Source organism: Pelodiscus sinensis, chromosome 9, assembly GCF_049634645.1.
Source record: "Pelodiscus sinensis isolate JC-2024 chromosome 9, ASM4963464v1, whole genome shotgun sequence".
Classification (NCBI taxonomy): Eukaryota; Metazoa; Chordata; order Testudines; family Trionychidae; genus Pelodiscus; species Pelodiscus sinensis.
Window position 1 is genome coordinate 29,936,907 of NC_134719.1, and position 19,355 is coordinate 29,956,261.

At 41.8% G+C, this 19,355-nt stretch overlaps 1 protein-coding gene across 3 annotated transcripts in view; it reads right to left on the bottom strand.

The window, feature by feature from the left end:
- Positions 1-16,115: 16,115 nt before the first annotated feature.
- Positions 16,116-19,355, bottom strand: part of MCOLN2 (mucolipin TRP cation channel 2) — a 35,639-nt gene continuing 32,399 nt past the window's right edge. For all 3 annotated transcript variants that reach the window (XM_075936370.1, XM_075936369.1, XM_006120274.4), the window contains exon 14: positions 16,116-16,777. In XM_075936370.1, the coding sequence (XP_075792485.1) occupies positions 16,741-16,777 (37 nt within the window). In that variant the 3' untranslated portion in view covers positions 16,116-16,740. The remainder of the gene's footprint in view (positions 16,778-19,355) is intronic.

The window sequence follows — 19,355 nt, forward strand, 5'->3', positions numbered from 1 at the left end:
CAGCTATAACACCTTGGAGGAGAGAGAAGATACTTTCCACTCCACAACAGCAATGGCTGTAGTTGCCACAGGAGTGTTATCTGAGCGTAGGTTAGGGTTGTCAGGTGTCCGGTTTTGAACCCGACAATCCAGTATTTGAGCTTTCTGTTTGGGAAACAAACTGAGAAAATACACATGAAAAAATATAAAATGTCCGGTATTTTCAAATTAGGATGTAATGTAGACTGTGATGTAATGTCAAGTGTGTCCAGTATTTTTATTGAAGCCATTTAGCAACCCTAGGGCAGGTGCCTGCACAGTAATCTCACTATCAAGGTGTGGTGCATCCTATAAAAATGTGGGATTCCCTGCTGTAAGAGATATTTTAATTAGTGATTACAAACAAAGTACTTGACAGAGATATAAAACTGTTTAATTTGAGTGAAGAGGACAAAGAGGACATGCAAATGACCAATCCATCACGCAAACCCAGGGTTAAGGGCTCGAAGGGTAGAAGATTTTGCACAAACTTAATGCCCCCAGTTCACTTTCATCTCTAGAGAAAAATCCAGTTATGAACCAAGCTTTTCTGAGACTATTGATTATAAGGCAACAAAAATTCTGGGATGGGTCCTGCACTAGCATCTAGGAAATAAACTGTTTTTAAGGGAACCCTCTCAGATTGTCTACACTTACCAGCACTGTTGATCTACTTCAGCTATGCAAATAGCATAGCTGAAGTTGACATATTCCAGCGCAGCAGCTTCAACTTAGTGGAAAACTAGCATTGACAGGAGTGCTCAGAGATCAATTTATTACATCTAAGCAGATGCGATAAATCAGTCACTGGATCAATCACTACAGAGTTGATCTACCATGTAGCATATACAAGACCTAAGCGTCATTCTAGCCACACTCCTTTCTCTCTCCCTCAATATAATTCAAGTTGATCCTCTTGGGAATCCTTTCTGATCAGACTAGGACAGCAGGAGGCACAGCATAGGTTCATACCACGTGTTAAAAAAATAAAACAATGTATCCACGAGAAACAATGGCTGAAGTCTGCATAAGACAGACAAATTTTGTTCAGTGTGTTTGTTTTTATTCTTAGCCATTGCTCAGGACTCAGAAAAGTCAAAAAAATAAGACACAGCTCATATTTAAACAAGAACCCTAACCAAACATCAGAGCTGGAATTCACAGATTTACCTCCAGAAAACACCATTAAATCCATGGAAACAGAAGAAGTTGAATGTAAAGTAAAAGAAAACCCCATCAGCAGCTAAGTTGGAGTACCAAGGGCTGGATATGCAGCTTCCTTCCCTCTATAACACTATTACATTAAAGAAAAGCAAGATAATATTACACCCTAGACACCTGATTAGAGAGGCCATCAGATCCAAACAGTAGTAGTAATGCAATGATGCTGAATACCTGCACAAGTTTTGGCAATCTAAAAAGGAAGCATCTACCAAAAGGAACAGTCAAAGACTTCATGGTGAAAGGAGGTCTAAGATTAATATTAGCCTTCATCCTGCAAACATTTATGCATTTGAATAACTTCATTGAGCTCACTGGAACTGTTCATATATGGAGTTACTTATGTCCATGTTTACAGGATCAGGACCTTCATTTTCAGTTATTCAGCAACCATGGGAAGAGAAGGAAGTCTTGTATAACATTTTCTCTGAATTCAAGTGCTCAGTCACCATGGTGATGGACACACTACAAAAACCTGAGTTTGTTAACCATCTGGTGGAAGCTTGAGAACAGACTGTCAAAATGAAAGCTATCATGTTTGAACCATAAGCAGTCAGTTTCAAAAGTTCTACCCATCATTAGAGGAATCCAAGAGCTCAGAGTCTTCACCTTCCCTCATTATCTACCATTCCCATATCTTTCTCACTTTCCCATGCTCCTATCTTCTTCCGACTCTCTTACCCTCCTCAATCTTCCCCTCTTTCCACTATTCTCATCTTCTTTCCAATTCTCTCAATTTGCCCATTTCTCACTTCCTTTCAATTTTCCCCCTCCCCACTCCTGTCCAATTCCTACTTGTGATAAACAGACTATATCATTTCCAGAGCATACAAAGATAACTGGAAGTGAAAGCTTATTCCTAGGCTCTCAGCAAATGATTAAATTCACATAGGCCCTTCCCCCATACTGTGCATTATCCACTCAGCATGGGCACTCACTTATATACAGCTTCCGATTTAAAGTTTATATGAAAGTATAGAAGAAAGAGCGGATGTACACCAAGTTCCAAATTCCATTCCTAACATCACAAAATGAAAAAGCTGATGAGCTCCAATAGCATAGCTCAATTAATAAGAGCACAATGTCCTTTTTTCCTTAAAACAGAAATGGGCAGGTGGTGAAAGGCACAAATTGGTTTCTGCAATACATTACTGATTTGCTCTAATGTGTTATGGGTCAAACAATAATCTAGCTAATAACAAATACAATGTAAAATAAAATACCAGAGGAAAAAGCTTTATCACCACATTCTCGAAATCAAATTTTGAAAATAAACCATTAGAGTACTCTGCATTCTGTAGGTCAATCCAGTCCCATATTTCTTGACCTTTAAAAAGGTCTCTGAACATCAATCCTTTTAGAACCAGATGGAGCTGGCAATGTCCCTTTAAAAATACATGCTTACGAATTTCCTGGGAATATTTTACCATGTCCTGGGTTTAAAAACAAACAAAAGAAAACAAAACAAAAATCCACCCCACCTCATAGAAAAAAACCCACCAACCATGTGCCTATGTGCAGAAACCTAAACTGACCTCACTTTTAAATAGGCTGCGTCTAGACTGGCATGATTTTGCGGAAATACTTTTAATGGACAAGTTTTTCCATTAAAAGTATTTCTGCAAAAGAGCCTCTAGATTGGCACGGATGCTTTTGCGCAAAAGTATCAGTGACCAGTATAGATGCGCTTTTGCGCAAGAAAGCTCCGATGGCCATTTTAGCCATCGGGCTTTCTTGCGCAAAAAATTAAGGTGCCTGTCTACACTGGCCCTCTTGCACAAGTATTAAGAATACTTGCGCAAGAGGGCTTATCCCTGAGCGGGAGCATCAAAGTATTTGCCCAAGAAGCACCGAATTCTTAGAATAGAACTTCAGTGCTCTTGTGCAAATTCAAGTGGCCAGTGTAGACAGCTGGCAAGTTTTTGCACAAAAGCAGCTGCTTTTGCACAAAATCTTACCAGCCTAAATGCACCCATAGGCTCCCCACAACAACTGCTTCAACAGCCACCAAATCTGGCCCATATGCATACGGAGTCAATGTCCCAGAACATCTCTCAAGCAAAATGCCACTGAAGTCAATTGACATTTGCTTCAGTAAAGACTGCAGGATTTGGCCTATGGAAAATAGCACTGAAGGCCACATTCTGCTTTTGCACATTTGCTTGGAACAGCCATTAATGTCAATGGGCTGGAGCCTGCCCAAGAGATGTCAGAAAGGCTGAGTGCAACTTAAGGGACTGCTGATAAATTGGTGGTGCTATTGCCTATCTCCCCAGAATCCAGTGGCAGTATGTGTAAATGGCAAAGTAAACTTCTAAATAGCCACTTTATTGTAGTTATTGAATCACATTTATCTGCTATCTACTTAACTTTACCCACAACAATAGGTAATTCATTGTTCTCTAATCATTTCTCTTTGGCTTAAACAAATACTGCAAGCATAAACTGGCTTGACCAAGGAAGGCAGCCACTAAATGATATGTTTAAAACTGTGCTGTTTTCATGCTTTCAGAGAACAAGGCAAAATTTAATCCAGCCAAAAGATTGCAGATACATCTACTTTAAGTGTTTGTGTTTAAAAGAATAAGTGACTTTTTAGTGACATCAGATAGCCATTCTGAATGTGGACATAGGAACATCTTATAAATATATTTTCCCAATTTTTAAAATTGTTATTAAAGAGCTCCTATGTGAATGAATTTCCTGTGCCTCACCCCCCATGACAGTTCATCCTAGTGAAGTGTGGGGGGGAGAAGGGGGTTCCTTTGTTAGAACTTCAACCCTTTATGCTTATACTTGTAATTTCAAAAGTAAAGAATGATAAAAGTCAGTTAGAAACTTGATGGTCTCTCCCCCTGCCCAATTTCTCAAACATTTGATAAACAGTTTCACTCTGGTAACAAAGTACATTGTTTATTTCCCTAAAATATTGTATAGTTCTGTAAATGGAGGCACACTGGGGCATGAGTAGGTAAGTTTCTATTTTTCTGATTTTCTTTTCTGTTCCATTTGCTATTGTGTATGTGCAGTGGAGGCTGAAGTGATCTGAATTGTTCAGTGAAATTGATACTGAGGTGTGCACTCTGAGCCAGTTTACAGCAGCAGGTAATGATCAGAATGTATTTGATTCAAAACAGGAGGCAGCTTTGCCTGCTCAGAGGAGGCAGCAGGGTTTATGAATTGTGAAGTATGGGGCAGTGGCTGAATTGTAGGGGTTTTCAAAATTGCTGCCCAAAGTTTTGAGGCCTGAAACACATTGGATGTGGGTATTTCAAGATTAAAAAGTCATTATTTAGACCTGGCTTATAATTAACCTTCAAAACTCATTGCCACAATGCACTGTTGAGGCCATCTGGTACTGGCCCTTGTCAGAGACAAGTTACCAAACCACTGATCTGATCCCATGTGTCAGTTCATAACTTGGTCTTGGATGCATGCCATCAGGAACACTAAAGATGATTAATGTTTAACTTACCTGTAGTGGAGCAGAGAGGTTCTCCAAAGCTGTGCAGACAAGAAGGACGAAGAAGAAAGTAATTCAAGAAGACAGAATATCTGCACAACAGAGAAGAGGACTCAGAAGAAGCCCCTACATGAAGCTGAGATAATGGGACGTGCCCAGCAGCATCACCCTTGTGCCCAGAAAACAATGATATTCACAAGCAAATCAGCTACACTTATGAAAGACCAAAACCTCCACCAGTTGTAAGCTTTGAAAGCCACATCTTCACAGAGCCATGAGCATGACTCTTTCAGTCCATCGTGGACCAACTTGGCCAATTATCTGCGTACAACAAAGGGGTTTGTATACTCATGCCACAGGTATAAAAGCTCCTTCCTGATATGCAGCTGGCAGATCAAATGCATTACAATAATTCCCCAGTTACTAGCATAACATGTTGCATAGGGATACACAATCCTTTGGATACAAGATCACTGCAGAGGATCAGGAAGTTAAAGTTCCTTCCTCCACAGTCCTTCTTGGGGTCAGAGGTACCTTAGCCACTACTCCTTGATTTGAGGGATGCCACTCTTCTGACTCCCACAGCCCTGGTCTACACTAGGGAGTTATTTTGAAATAACCTCCCTTATTTCAAAATAAGTGGAGCAGCCACACTACCAAGCCCGTTATTTCAAAATAATTGGCTTATTTAAAAATCTGTACTCCTGCTTTCCTTGGGGAATAACACTCGTTTCAAAATAGTCATTTAAAAAATAGCATTAGTGTGGACGCTCAGTGGTTCTATTCAAAATAACTGCTCCGCAGTGTAATTTGAAGTAATTACTCACCAGTGCTTCCTGGGGCTCTAAGTTGAGATAGCGTATCCACAACAATGGAGACTGCCTCAGACTAATTTTGAGGCTTCCTCGTAGTGTGGAACATGCTATTTCAATTTTGTTATTTCAGGAGTTATTAAATTGATTTTAGTTATTTCAAAATAATTTCCTAGTGTAGAAATGCCCACACATTTGGTGTCTCCTTACATCTATTTAAAATACAAAGATTTGTGAAATTGAAGTCAAAAAAATGGTTTGCAATAAAGAAATCAATACTACTGTATTTAAAATTAGTTTTGTATGTCCTTCACTTTGATCCATGTGTCTGCCGACGGTCAGGGCAATGAGTGGTGTGTGTGTGTGCTATACACCCGAGACTTCAACTGCTGAGACCGGGGTCCCTTGCAGCAAGCAACCTGGAGGAGGTTGACGGGCGCCCCAATAAGTTTACAGGGAGAGCTTATTACACCTCAGATTTTAGCTGCTAGAATCCGTGATTCCTTCGCAGCGGGCAGCCTGGGGGAGGCTGAGAGGTGCCCCAACGGACCTGTCACCTGGGAGTGACACAAATCCAAACGCCCAAGCTCTCCCTATACCTGTCCCTTATGACCGGCTGAAGTTCTTTTAAATTGTGCTTGGTTCTGTTACAGCAACTGAAGGAGTTAGGTTAAAACTTAAACAGTTACAGGTTTATTAAAGAAGCTTATAAATCATATGGTTACAATGGCTATTGCTCTATTTCTTAACTGCTAGAAAATATAGATCTTAAAAGTGGTTACAAAGAAGATAAAGATAGAAAATAGAAATAATGGTACCAAGTAACAGCTTAATCTTTCTATGTGTACACTTAAGACAGAGGATCACATCCAGGTACAATTTTTACCCCCTTCTGTGCCTCTCGACTCCAGTGTGTCAGTCCAGGGCCGGTCCCTCAATTCCTAGGAAAGACGAAAATACGAGGTGGGCATCCCCATAGAATCTCGGGAGGTCAAACACCTAACCCGACCAGCAGGTAGAGGGTAGATTGACACTCAAAGTGAGTGTGCTGCTGGACCTATCTTTATACCCATGGGGTCACATATTTCTCTTTCTTATCTGTGATGCCAAATAGTGCTGGTCTGCCTTTTGTGAGACCAGTTCTTACAAGGGAGTTGTGAACTTAATTTACACTTGTAAGAGAGATAACTAAATTGGAAGTACTGGGCATTCTTTTCTCAGTGGGAAATTCCTCTCCTAGGGACTGTGTGTTCGTATCAACATGGGTGCCAGCCAGGTACTTCTCGCAGCTTATTGCCTTAATCACTCTCTCCTCATATCTAAGTTTTCAGCTTCTCAGGATCAGATGAGCCAGCATAGACTATGCTGATTTTATTGCTCCTTCTCTGTCCTGTATGCTTCAGGAACCTCAGAGGGGCAAATAAGATGGATGATATGGGGGGGGGGGGGTCTGTCTGGCTACACCATGTCACGCATAACATTCCATGACTGGGCCTTGACAGGCTGAAAGAGATATCCATAGGATGCTGACAAAGGATAACACGGGGGTAATGTCAGTCTGTTATCACTTGTCCTTTGCAGATAGATAGAATTGATCACCTTGAGTTTGTACAATATATCTACACACCTCACATCGGTTGTGATTGGAAAGTACAAGTATGTATTTGTAATACTCCACTTGCTCCATGCCGATTTCTATATTTAAAGTGCAACAATCATGTTTGTTACCACTTGAAAAAGGTATTTGTTATAAGTACCTCATCTTTTCCTCTCACAAATGAAAAACTATAAACCTTTTTTGTCACCCACGTTTTTACCATTGCTTCCCCAGAGTCTTCTTCTCATTAAAAAGAGACTTGAATAAGAAAGCCCACACCCACAACATAAAAAAATTGGGAAAAATCTTTATTTCTAACACCACACCCAGCAACAAACAGTTTTTTCTCAGTGCTACCCTCTTTCTTTCTGCCCAATTCATTTAGCCATAGCATAGTTCATCATGATTGATAAATGATCATCCTGGAAATAGTTCTGATGCCAGACATTTGCTGTTGGGAATAAAACCGGCAAGAGTAGCTTTGGCGCAGCTGCAGCATTTTAAGCGTAAACCTCCCCCCTATGTAAGGGTACTGGTGAGACTGCTGCTGGAGTATCATGTACAGTTCTGGTGTCCACATATTAAAAAGGATGTTTAGAAAATTGGAGAAGGTTCAGCACAGATCCACAAAAATATTTCAAGGGCTAAAGAAAAAAAAATCTCTCAAACTAAGCTCTTTGTCTTATTGTATCAAAAAAAATGAAATATTTAATGAGAAGTGACTTGATTACCATGTACAAGTACCTTCAGGGGAAGAAAACACCAAGCACTAAGGGGCTTTTTAGTCTATCAGTAAAGACCTAACAAAAACCAAAGGCTGAAAGCTGAAGCCAGAGGAATTCACTGGCACAAATAATTAACATTGTTCCAGTGTTTAATTATCTTCAAGCTACCAAGAGACGTAGTAGACTGTCTGTCTCTTAATGTCTTCACATCAAGACTGGATGCTTTTAGGGACAATATGCTTTAGCCAGCCAAGTTATTGGTGAAATGTTGTAGCCTGTGATATACAGGAAGACAGATTAAATGATCTGTCCCTTCTGGCCTTGAACTCTCAATCTATGAGCCTGTCCATCTCTTTTCTGTTTTTGTCTATGTAGGCCCTAACTTTGCATTACATATAGGGCCTCATTGACTTTTATGGGGCTCTGTACAGACCACAATCAGGGCTTTCATTGTGAATTTTGTGTCTAATTGTATCCCCCTAAATTCATGATTTAGGAAAAATTGCCGCCACACAATTAGTAATAAATACTACAGCAACCTGATTAAGTTAAGTCTTAAGGCTCAGATTCCGATCTCAGTACTTTTGTAAATATATTCGGGGATAAAGAATACAGGGAGAGAAAGTAGGTCAGTTAGTGAAGAGAATACAGTTCATGACTACACAGACTGATGTACCGAACAGTTTATTTTTTGTTAGTAGAGACAAGTTTTGGCAATTAAGAAGGGCAAAGACCTTGTAAAAACAACTACTGATATAAAGTTAGTTAAGGGAACCTGAAAAATACTAATATTATAAAAGTAGCATGTCAAGATTTCATGTAGCGTAGGCTCCACTAACAAAGCCACCAAGTACTGTTATTAATGTGAGTTATTTCTGAAGTGTTTTAGAGGACTTGAGCATACAGATGCTCAAGAAGAGTTATCCTGCAATTCCCTTGTGATACATTTCACTTTGATATTGGGACCTATGAAGGAAGACTGAAAGAATTGGGCTTGTTTAGTTTAGAAAAGAGACAATTGAGAAGGGACACGATAGCGGTTTTCAGGTATCTAAAAGGGTATCACAAGGAGGAGGGAGAAAAATTGTTCTTTCTGGTCTCCAAGGATAGAACAAGCAGCAATGGGCTTGAACTCCAGCAAGGGAGGTTTAGGTTGGACATTAGGAAAAAGTTCCTAACTGTCAGGGTGGTTAAACCTGGAATAAATTTCCTATGGAGGTCGTAGAATCTCCATCTCTGGAGATATTTAAGAGTAGGTTAGATAAATGTCTATCAGGGATGGTCTAGACAGTACTGGGTCCTGCCATGAGGGCAGGGGACTGGACTCCATGACTTTGAGGTCCCTTCCAGTCCTAGTATTCTAGGGTTCCATGAAATTCCATCTATAAACTGTAAAAAGAATAAGGGAGCATAAGCAACAATCATTCCCCCAGGGCATGTCTACATTTCCCCCCAAAAAACCTTCAATTATGTCCACACACCAATCATGTTCTTACAAAAGAAAAAAATCGAAAGAACATAGGGGTTTTTCCGACATTGGTAAACCTCTTTCTATGAGAAAGAAGCCTTTTTCTGAAAAACCTTTTTTGGAAAAAGGCGTGTGTGGATGGCAGTGCTTTATTTATTTTTTTATTTTTTTAAAACAAAAAAGAAGTGCCAGTACTCATTTCTTGAGGAAAGTAAATTTGAAAAATGTCTCTCCTGCCCTTTTCCCTATATCATGTCAACATACGCATGTGCATAAGTGAAAAGCAAATTTTTCATCTTGCTGTTCCTGCAGAAGGAGTCAGTCAGGCTGGGGGTTGTGTCGGGGGAAAGCGGCATGGCATGAATGCTCCTAAAAAAAAAGGTGCCGGTACGCCGTACTGTCACCAAAAAAAAAAAAAAAAAAAAAAAAAGCGCACTGGTGGACGGGGAAGAGGGAGCTCTTTCGCAAGAAGAGGAAAGAGGAAAAATCAGGTGACCATTCTGCCCATAGTAAATCACAGCTTACATGCGAGATTAGCGTCAGACTGAATGGATGCTCTTTCGAAAAAGCAAATCGCTTTTTTGATTCGCTTTGACAGTGTGGACGCTCTCTTTCGGAATAAGGTTTTTTTTTGGAAGATCTCTTCCAAAAATGCTTCTTCCGAAAGAAGCCTGCAGTCTAGACATAGCCCCAGAGAGCAACAGGCAGAAAACTGGCCTTTTAATATTTGATAAAAGATGCCACCCTTTTTAAGAATACTAGGGGGCTGCACCCCCTGGTTGCTATGTTCTCCAATCCCGCCCCCCACTTCTCATAGGGGGTAGGCAACCCCAGCTCCCCCAGCCACCAGGGAGGGCAAGACTGCAGCTGCACCAGCCAGAGCTCCTTCTCATCTCTCCCCAGCCCTGCCCCCCCAGGCCCTTTCTCTCCGTCTCTCACCTCTGCAACTGCGGCCTAACCCTAATACCCCCTCTCCAGGCCAGTGTGCTAGGCCCGGCTCTGCCTCTGGTGGCCGGGGAAGGCCAGAGAGGGCTTGGCTCCAGGGATAGGATCTGGGGCAGAAGACGCGGCACTGGGGGCAGGGCTTTACTCGCCCATCCCTATCCCTGCTCCCCCAGCCTGTGAACACTGATGTTGTCCCACAAGAAAAACAATTTTATATAGAGAGATAATCTCGAAAAACACATATCCCTGATTGCTTGTTCTATCAGCAGTTTGGGGATTGATTTGCACTGTGGTAGCAAGTAGGAACCCCAAGGATGGACCAGAGCCCACTTGTGCTACGTACGGCACTAAAAGAGACTGTCCCTACTCCTGAGAGTTTGCAATCCAAGCAAGTTCCCACAACTTCACCCTATCTGTGTTATGCCATTGCTTTTGTCTCTTTCCAGAATCAAGAAAGTAAGGGCTCTAAAACTGAAGTTTAAAAAGCAGAATCTGGGGGGGAGAGGGGGGGGGAAGAAATCTGGGAATTTGCTAATGGAAGACATAAGCTGAATGGGAAGTTTACACAAAAGCTGCTGGTTCTATACTCCACCCTGTTGAAGCTGAAACAAAAGAGCTGAACATTCACTTGCATCATGAAGGCATCATCATTCCCACAAAGGCAAGGGAAGTAGAGATTCATGAAAATGATGGTTTAAAACCCATGTTGCCCAAAGTGCAATAATTCATGACCAGTCGTCATCACTGAGACATGGATATAGGTTAATTCTAAATAAAAGGGTTCCATTTACACCAGAAACCTCAGCATAAACATGAGTTAATACAGCAAACACTTAATCTGGGCACATGGATATCTTGTCCATCAGGTCAATGGAACACTTCACTGTAGATAGTGTAATACCTGAGCATGATGCAGTGAGCTAAAACGTTTATTCTACAAATATTAGCAAGAGAGATCTCTAATCGCAATGATTTCTAGATGCTAGCTTTCAGTTGTACCACCGCTTTTTCTTGCTCTTGAGTGTCTGTCAAACCCTGTGTGCTTTTTAAACTTTCTTTCCCCCAGAGTAACACCCTAAGTAGCTTTGGGATAATGTTACCTAGCTAGGTAATGGATGAGAGTAACTTTCTTGCTGTTTCAGGATCAGCATTTTACTTATGCATTATGAGGACCTCATCCATTATATTTCATTTCAAGTGCACTTAAAGAAACAGTAATGCTAAACCATATCAAATGCAGCCTCCTACTAAACCAGTCATTTAGATAGTCTTAGCTACGCACTGCCCTGCATTCTGCCTTCCTCCCACCCCTGAAATGATTAAACGCTGATACCACGACCCTGTTGCTTCATCTACAGAAATCTAGAGAGAACCCCATCACTTCATCCTGCTTCACAACAGTCATTGTACTTACTTGCCAGCCAAGGCCATTGGAAACAGCAGAAGTCTGTTAATACTTCTTTAATATTTATCCCACAATTGCTGGAAAATCACATCTTGTCCATAAAGGACAATTTTTCAGTATCATCTAATGATTTGAATTTGAACTGACAATTATTCTGCTATAACCCTCTGTTGACATCCTTAGGCCAAGTTTACACTGGAAGCCCTTTGCTGGCATAGTACATCAATATCCATTATATTCTTATCTAGGCAAAGCCTTCCAATGATGGGGCTGGCCTTATGAGGGTTGCTGCCTGTAAATAAAGGTGGTGGTATTACTAACACACACACTTACCTATCTTGTTAAAGATTCAAGTAATGGTCTCATGGTTTTCAGTTCTTTACAATATATAAAGAAGGCTCATAATGAAATAAAATTATGATCCTGTGTGGCTTTCTTACCTTCACAAACTAAGGAATGGTCTGGTCTTTGCTGGCAGTCTACTGGAAAGTAAAAAGGATGTTTATTGATAGTTCTGAATAAAGTCATTAAAGGGCAGCAAGTGTTACACTTCCTATATTCTAAGTGCTAATCATTGACGATAAATAGGTGTTAAAAATGAAGTTTTCCACAGTATGACTAATAATCCCTTCCCCTACCCAACACTTCAGTTTTCACCCTCGTGACTCGTATACAAGTTGGAACTCTGTGGTCCAGCACCCTCAGGATCTCATTGTTCTTGAACAAAGGAATTTGCCAGATTAGGGGAGGTCACCTGGCACTGGCCCCCAACATGTCTCCCTTTCCCTCCCCTCTGCCAGCCCTAGCCACCTCCTCCTCACCCCATCGGACTGACAGGCTATTGCTGGTGCCTCAGCAGCCTGGACTGTTGCATCCCCAGCCTTGCTCCCAGGGCTGTCATGACCGCACATCCCTGGCCCTGGACCTGCTACTAGGGCTGCCATAGCTGCCGCATCCCCAGTCCCGCTACCAGGGCTGCAGCATCCCTGGGCCTGCTACTGGGGCTGCTGTGACCCCCGCTGTGCTGAGGCTGATAGCCCTCTTACCACTGGGGCTCCCAGCCAGGACTTCCTGGTCCAGGAACATCCATGGTCCGACAGGAGTCCCAGTTTTTGGAAGTCCAACCTGCACTGTCATTTTTGCACTACTGCTTCAGCAGATATCATCTTTGCATTGAGGGGTAGCTGAAGACTGCTCTAGCTATCAGAGTCTGCCAAAAAAAGATCTGAATTTCTAATATAAAAAGCAAGCAGAAAAAAGGGGATTTTTCGTCTTTAGAAACTTGGTCTTTTGCTACTTCTTGATGCCTTATGATGTATAGCAGTCAGGCACAAGCCAAGATTTTTGTTCCTTTTTAGGACACTTTAAAAGTAAAAGCATGAAATGTCCAAGGCCAGCCTAGGTATGTCCCCAGCCTAGGTGTCATAGCAGAGCCAGTTCCCCACTTCTTATATTTATGTTTTCAGGAGGTGCACAGATGGCAGCCAAACATCCGGGATCAGGAGCATAGTGGAAAAAGGCCTCAAGTCAGGAGCAGAAGAGGCTGCTGTGACAAACAGAGTTGAGAAGCACAAGCAGGCAAATAGCAGGAGTGATAAGAGGGGGCATGAAGGCCAAAATATCATGTACCAGGATAATTTCACTCACTTTGTATAGCAACAACTGTCAATAGCACAAACAAATGGATCGTGGGCTTTTTTTTTGTTTTTTTTTTACTGTGTCTTTAAACTAGGGATGTGAAGGACTAGTTGGCTATCCAATAAGCAAATGCTTATCAGATAATTGAAAGGCTAGTCACTCTCTGCTACCCTCCCCCTTGCTGCCTCCATCAGGTAGAGGCAGTGGGGGGGGGGGGGGAGAGAAGGGGAGTAGAGTGGGTACTTCAAAGCAGCAACACCACTTGAAGCCTGGAGCCAGACTCCAGGCTCCACGCAGTGCTGCTGCTTTGAAACGCCCAGCATCAGGCTCCTCACAGTGTTTCAAAGTGGCACCATCACACAGAGCCCAGGGTGAGCAGGGAAGTCCCCAGATGACCTCAAGCTCCACGTGGTGCTTTTGCCTTTGAAGTATAAGGCAGAAGCACCTATCGACTAGTCGATGCAAAATGCATTGACTATTCGATTAGTCAGTCAATACTCAACATCCTTACTTTAAACCCCAAAATGTATAATTTGACCTTGCTCTAACAACTTAATAGCAATGTAAGTATTAAAAAAAACCCCAAACTCCTACCAAAACAAAAACACCCCACCATACATGCTGCTCCCCATTGGGAAAGGATGAGAAAGCCACCATGTGGCAGATGCTAGTCATGTTATTTAGTGCACTAGTGCAAGGCCATCATGGTGATGAACCAGGTAAAAAAGCCCATAGGAAGTAGACCAGCAAAGCATTCAGCATTTTGGTTACACTCATTTTCACACCCACCTTGCCCCTCTCTCTTTCTCTCCCGCCTTCCTCCCCACAGCTAAGAGCCCTGGGATGCTCAGCTCAGCATCCATAGCACTTATGGACAAGGTAGCTTAGTGGAACATCCATCTGTGAATGCTATAGAAACAGGGTTAGTTCCCACAGCCTGAGAAGTGTGTGTAGGAGTGTGAGAAAAGCGGCAGCCTGCAGCTCGGGAGGAACACAAGACAGCTTTATGTAGCACATTCTATATTCTCCATTTCCCTAAGGTGCTTTGCAGAGTGAGGAGTGAAGTTAAGAAATCAAGCCATTTTTCTCACTCCAATAGCAGGTTTGCCATAGGAGCACCTGACAGTTAGGACCTGGGTTCAGCTTATAACAGCTCTTAATCATTTTCCACCAGAATTAGACTGTAAACTATTTCCAGGAGGGACAATAGCTTAAATGCAGTTTGCAGGAGCAAATCCAGTGCAACTCCATTGACATCAAGGGAGTTTAATCCAGTTATACTACATAACTGAGCACAGAATTCACGCAGTACCACCTCATGTGGTAGATTTGTGAAGTATTGTGCAAGTCACCAGTATTCAAGAAATAAAAAAAACAGGTTTGGTTTGATTTTTTGGCAACACGTCCTGCTGCAACACCATCTTTGTACAATGGAATACATATTTTCAGGGATTTTTTTTAATTCCAAGCCTTTGCTCCAGTTCATTGGCTTGGGCTGACAGACAACCCTTTAATCAAGGTGCTACTGTTGGAAAATGTACCTAAGTTGCCCTGCCCCAGAATTAATGTATTCATTACTTACTCTCAGCAGAGTTTGACCCTTGGTCTGACACCTATATGTAACTAGATCATAGCCAAAGTTTCCACTTAACTTGCTAGGCCATATTTAATGGCTCTCACCAAGACATGAGTTATAGTCAAACAAAATATGGATAAGAATTGTGTTTGAGAACTTTAATACTGACCAAAAGCTCCACACACTGAATGTTGATTTTAGCACTTCTTGGGGAAGGAGTACTTCTTCAGCTATAGCAGGAGCTCCCCGCTAACAACAGAGCAGCGAGTCTCTCTCAGCTAGACACGTCTTTTCTAACTGGTGACTAACCACTTTTTGCCATTAGGCAGTGTATGCCTGCACAAAGTCAGTCAAGATACAGTAATCCATCTTATCAGGGGACAGCTGTTGTAGCCAAGATCTTAAGAAGCAAATAGTGATTCTGAATACCTCAATTTTGGGGCACCAGACTTGAAAATACCTTAAGAAGCATGATCTGCAGAAAGTGATGAGCAGCCTTCCTTTGGGGGGGGGGGGGGGGGACATCAGGCTTAAGAGGTCTAAGCCTGAACACTTGTATAAACACAAAATCACCAATCACTTGAACATCTTGGCCTGTATGAACTAGGGGTGTAAGAGTTTAACTGGTTAACCAACCAACCAATTAGCATTAGCTTAAGGGGAAACCTTATCCATTAAACTCCCAGACACCACCAGCACCTCGTGGGGCCAACATCCTACAGAGTGTTTAACCGTGTAATCGATTGAAATTCAATCAGTTACACAGTTAGTGGGTTTTTTTAATTTTTACATCTCTAGTATGAGCTAACTTTTCTTGGAAGCTGCTCTCAACATGTGTTTGGAAAAGAATACCCGTAGGTCAGTGCTTCAGTAGAGTACCTTTAAAAAGGGATTAATTCATTATGGAACCACTATATCAAACCTGAAAGATAAACTAGGCAGAAATTAAGTGGGTTTTCCTTAAAAAGTTCTCTCGTGTGTGATACCTGTGATGGAAGCTTCCATTCACAGAACGTATATGATTTATTTACCAATAAGCAATGTAATGAAATGCCCAACTGAATACACTATATGCCTATCATACACTGATGATCTGAAGTATAATGAAGTAAACCCATTACCAGAAGACAAAGGAAATGACAACTACAAATTGCTTTTGTTTTCTATAAGATCAGTTAAGTAACTGTAGTGATATGAATGGTTTAACAGTTTTAAAATCAATATAACCCACAACATGAAGACATTGATTATTTTGCATTTTTGTGCAGCTCTGCATAATACATACATTTATTTCAAGCAACTTATGAATCATATTTTGTGCCAAACAGGAATTACAATCTCATTTCAATACACCGCTTTAAATACATGACCTGAAACACTCCTTTCCAAGAACTGCAATATTCAACATTCTACTTAAAAACAAGCGTGCTTAATTCTTTTTAAATATGTTCCTTCATATAAATATTTAAGAACCAGATGGTCAGTTTCATGCTGGATCTAAACAAGGTGCTGAGCAACCACAGCTCCCACAGATAGTGTTCCTCAGGTTCAGGCCAGAGAAGGTAGAATGCAGAGTGAGAACAGTCATCAATTCTTCATTATTCTAGTCCAAATAGAGGTAGCTTTTGACCTTCCATCATGGTCAGCCTGCTGACACCAGCCATTAGCAGCTTCTCTCTCAGCTCCCTTCCCCCTATGCAACTACCTAATTAAATTGGGTCAAAATGTTTATAAGGAATTGCCTCCAAATGAAAAGTCCTCTTGAAATTTTTTTTGGGGGGGGAGGGATGGGGAGAGGAGAGGGAGGTTGTTTTTTCACAGCAGTTTGTATCTTCTGAACATTCTTGAGCAGTGAATTCTGGCAGCAGATTGTCAATTAATAAGTATCAAGTTGTCATCACTGACTCGTCTGTAAAAAGGAGGCAGGGAGAAAAGTTTTTATTCTTAAAATCTGTACTTAACGACAACATAAAATCATTGATTTATTTAACCACGCTGAATTTGCCATATATCTTTTAGATCGTTTAGTAGGATCTACCTATACTCCCTGCTTTTATTACACTCAGAAAAAGGAAACATTTTATTTATGGATTGACCTTTTGAAAGAAAACCTACTATGTTAAGTAATCATAAAATCAAATAGGTTCCTATAATTTCCCATGCTCACCAGTCATCTCTGATCAGACCAAAGTCAAAGCAACTTATTTTTTCATCTAACTGCCAGATGAATGTTCAGGAATACAGAAAGAGCTAAGAATGACTAAGCTGTACAACAGATGCACCAGTCAGAACTTGTTGTACCATTTAGGGTTCCCCTGGCTGACATGCTCAGCTAAAGACATGCGGAGGCATGTCGTTGAAAATATGCCATTCACTGGGCAGCAGCACAGCAAGCCTGCCCATCCTGGTAAATGCAGCAACACGCCTTGCTCCCTAACTCTGGGGCAGGCGATAATCGTCTCCCTTGTTCCCGGTTGGGTTTCGTAATTTCCTACCTCAGTGCCCAGCTCCAACTAGTTTCTGATAGCCAATAGAAAACAAGTGCATTGGAAATGCTTAGAAGCCAAAGAATCTAAGTCCACAAGCCCAAAAGAAGCCCCAAATTCCAGCCCAGCTGCAGATCCCCTGCTGTGAAGCTGAACTTGTTTCCTTATCTCAGTGAAAAAGAAAAGAAACTCTCAGTCAGAAAGACGAGGTTTGAAGCTGCACTTAATTTCACCACACCTCCTACCTTTGAAGTGTCCACAGCAACTACCTGGAGATTTAGTCCTTTTATTTCTCCTCCATCCCCTCCCCCACAGGCAACAGTTTCTCTCAACTAAAAAGACACTTCAGTCTCAGCCAGGGTCACATCAAAAGCAGGGAGCTGTGATTCATAAAAACTTTACTGTACAAGATCCATTTGTACAGATAATTTAGAACACAGGATTTGCCACACTAGTTCAAGTCAGCTGACTATCTAGTTCTGCTACACTCCTCATATGACATCACTCCCCATCTGCTTCCAACCCTGTGGGGCATAAATCTCAATCCAATTACCACCAGGGCTTTGATACAGCTGCCAATACCAGCAGGCAGCAATCCACAGCCATCTACCTATCATGTCAGTAGGGATTAATAGGTGGAAGAGAGTGCTGTACCACAGGATGAATAAAGAGAAAGACATGACAGCCTGCTGCTGATCCCTGAAACTCAAGGGCTACGTCTACACTGGCCCCTTTTCCGGAAGGGGCATGTTAATTTCACCTATCGTAGTAGGGAAATCCGCGGGGGATTTAAATATTCCCCCGCGGCATTTAAATAAAAATGTCCGCCGCTTTTTTCCGGCTTTTAAAAAAGCCGGAAAAGAGCGTCTACACTGGCCCCGATCCTCCGGAAAAAGCACCCTTTTCCGGAGGCTCCTACTTCAAAGTAGGAATAAGAGCCTCCGGAAAAGGGCGCTTTTTCCGGAGGATCGGGGCCAGTGTAGACGCTCTTTTCCGGCTTTTTTAAAAGCCGGAAAAAAGCGGCAGACATTTTTATTTAAATGCCGCGGGGGAATATTTAAATCCCCCGCGGATTTCCCTACTACGATAGGTGAAATTAACATGCCCCTTCCGGAAAAGGGGCCAGTGTAGACGAGCCCCAGAGGTATCTGAAACAGATTAAATGACTTCCTGTCCCATCCCCATGGTCCCATCATAGGCCCTGTTCATAAATGGACCCATCCCTATGGTTCCAATATAGGTCCTGTTCAGATAGCTTAGAGGAGGTGAACAAGGTTCTTAGGGAAATGCTCACATTAGAGGGGAGATTGATGGGAATAGTTTGCCAGACAAATACCCGGGTTTAGGATGAGGAACGGGTCACTTAAAGTGAAAGAACAAGTTCTCTCTTGCTCCTTTCTACTGCCAACTGGTCTCTTACCTGAAAATCAAGATGATCTTGGAGCCTCATTTTGCCCTTAACATGATTTCCGGTGCTCAGAGCTTCTCTGACCTGATCAGCTCAACTCACTCTCAGAAATATTAATGATGCTTCAGAGCTCTCTTATATAGTATTTTTCTTTCATATGTTAGATATCAAAGGGCTTTACAAAATTAAACTCCTAATGATCTGTCCCTGTCCTTTCCCCTTAAATTAGTTATTTGCTAATGCTAAAAACAAGAGTCTGAACATGCTATACAGTAATTACTCATTTAACACGTGCCCACTTAACACATTTTTGCAATAGCACGATTTTTTTTTAGGGAACGTTTTTCAACCACCACAACTGTCCCCGAAATAATATGAAAATAATCAAGCGGCAGACTACTTGGCGTGGCAGTACAAGTTGGTGAAAACAGTGGTAATACGCACAAGCGGATGAATACACGTGGTCACAGCGCACCTCCGCTCACTCACGTGTTTATCTTTGTGTTTTAACAAACCGTGGCGACTTGTGTTGCTAGATATCTAAAGCTGTCATTGACAACCCAGCACCAACAAAAAATGGTCTTTGCCCCCAC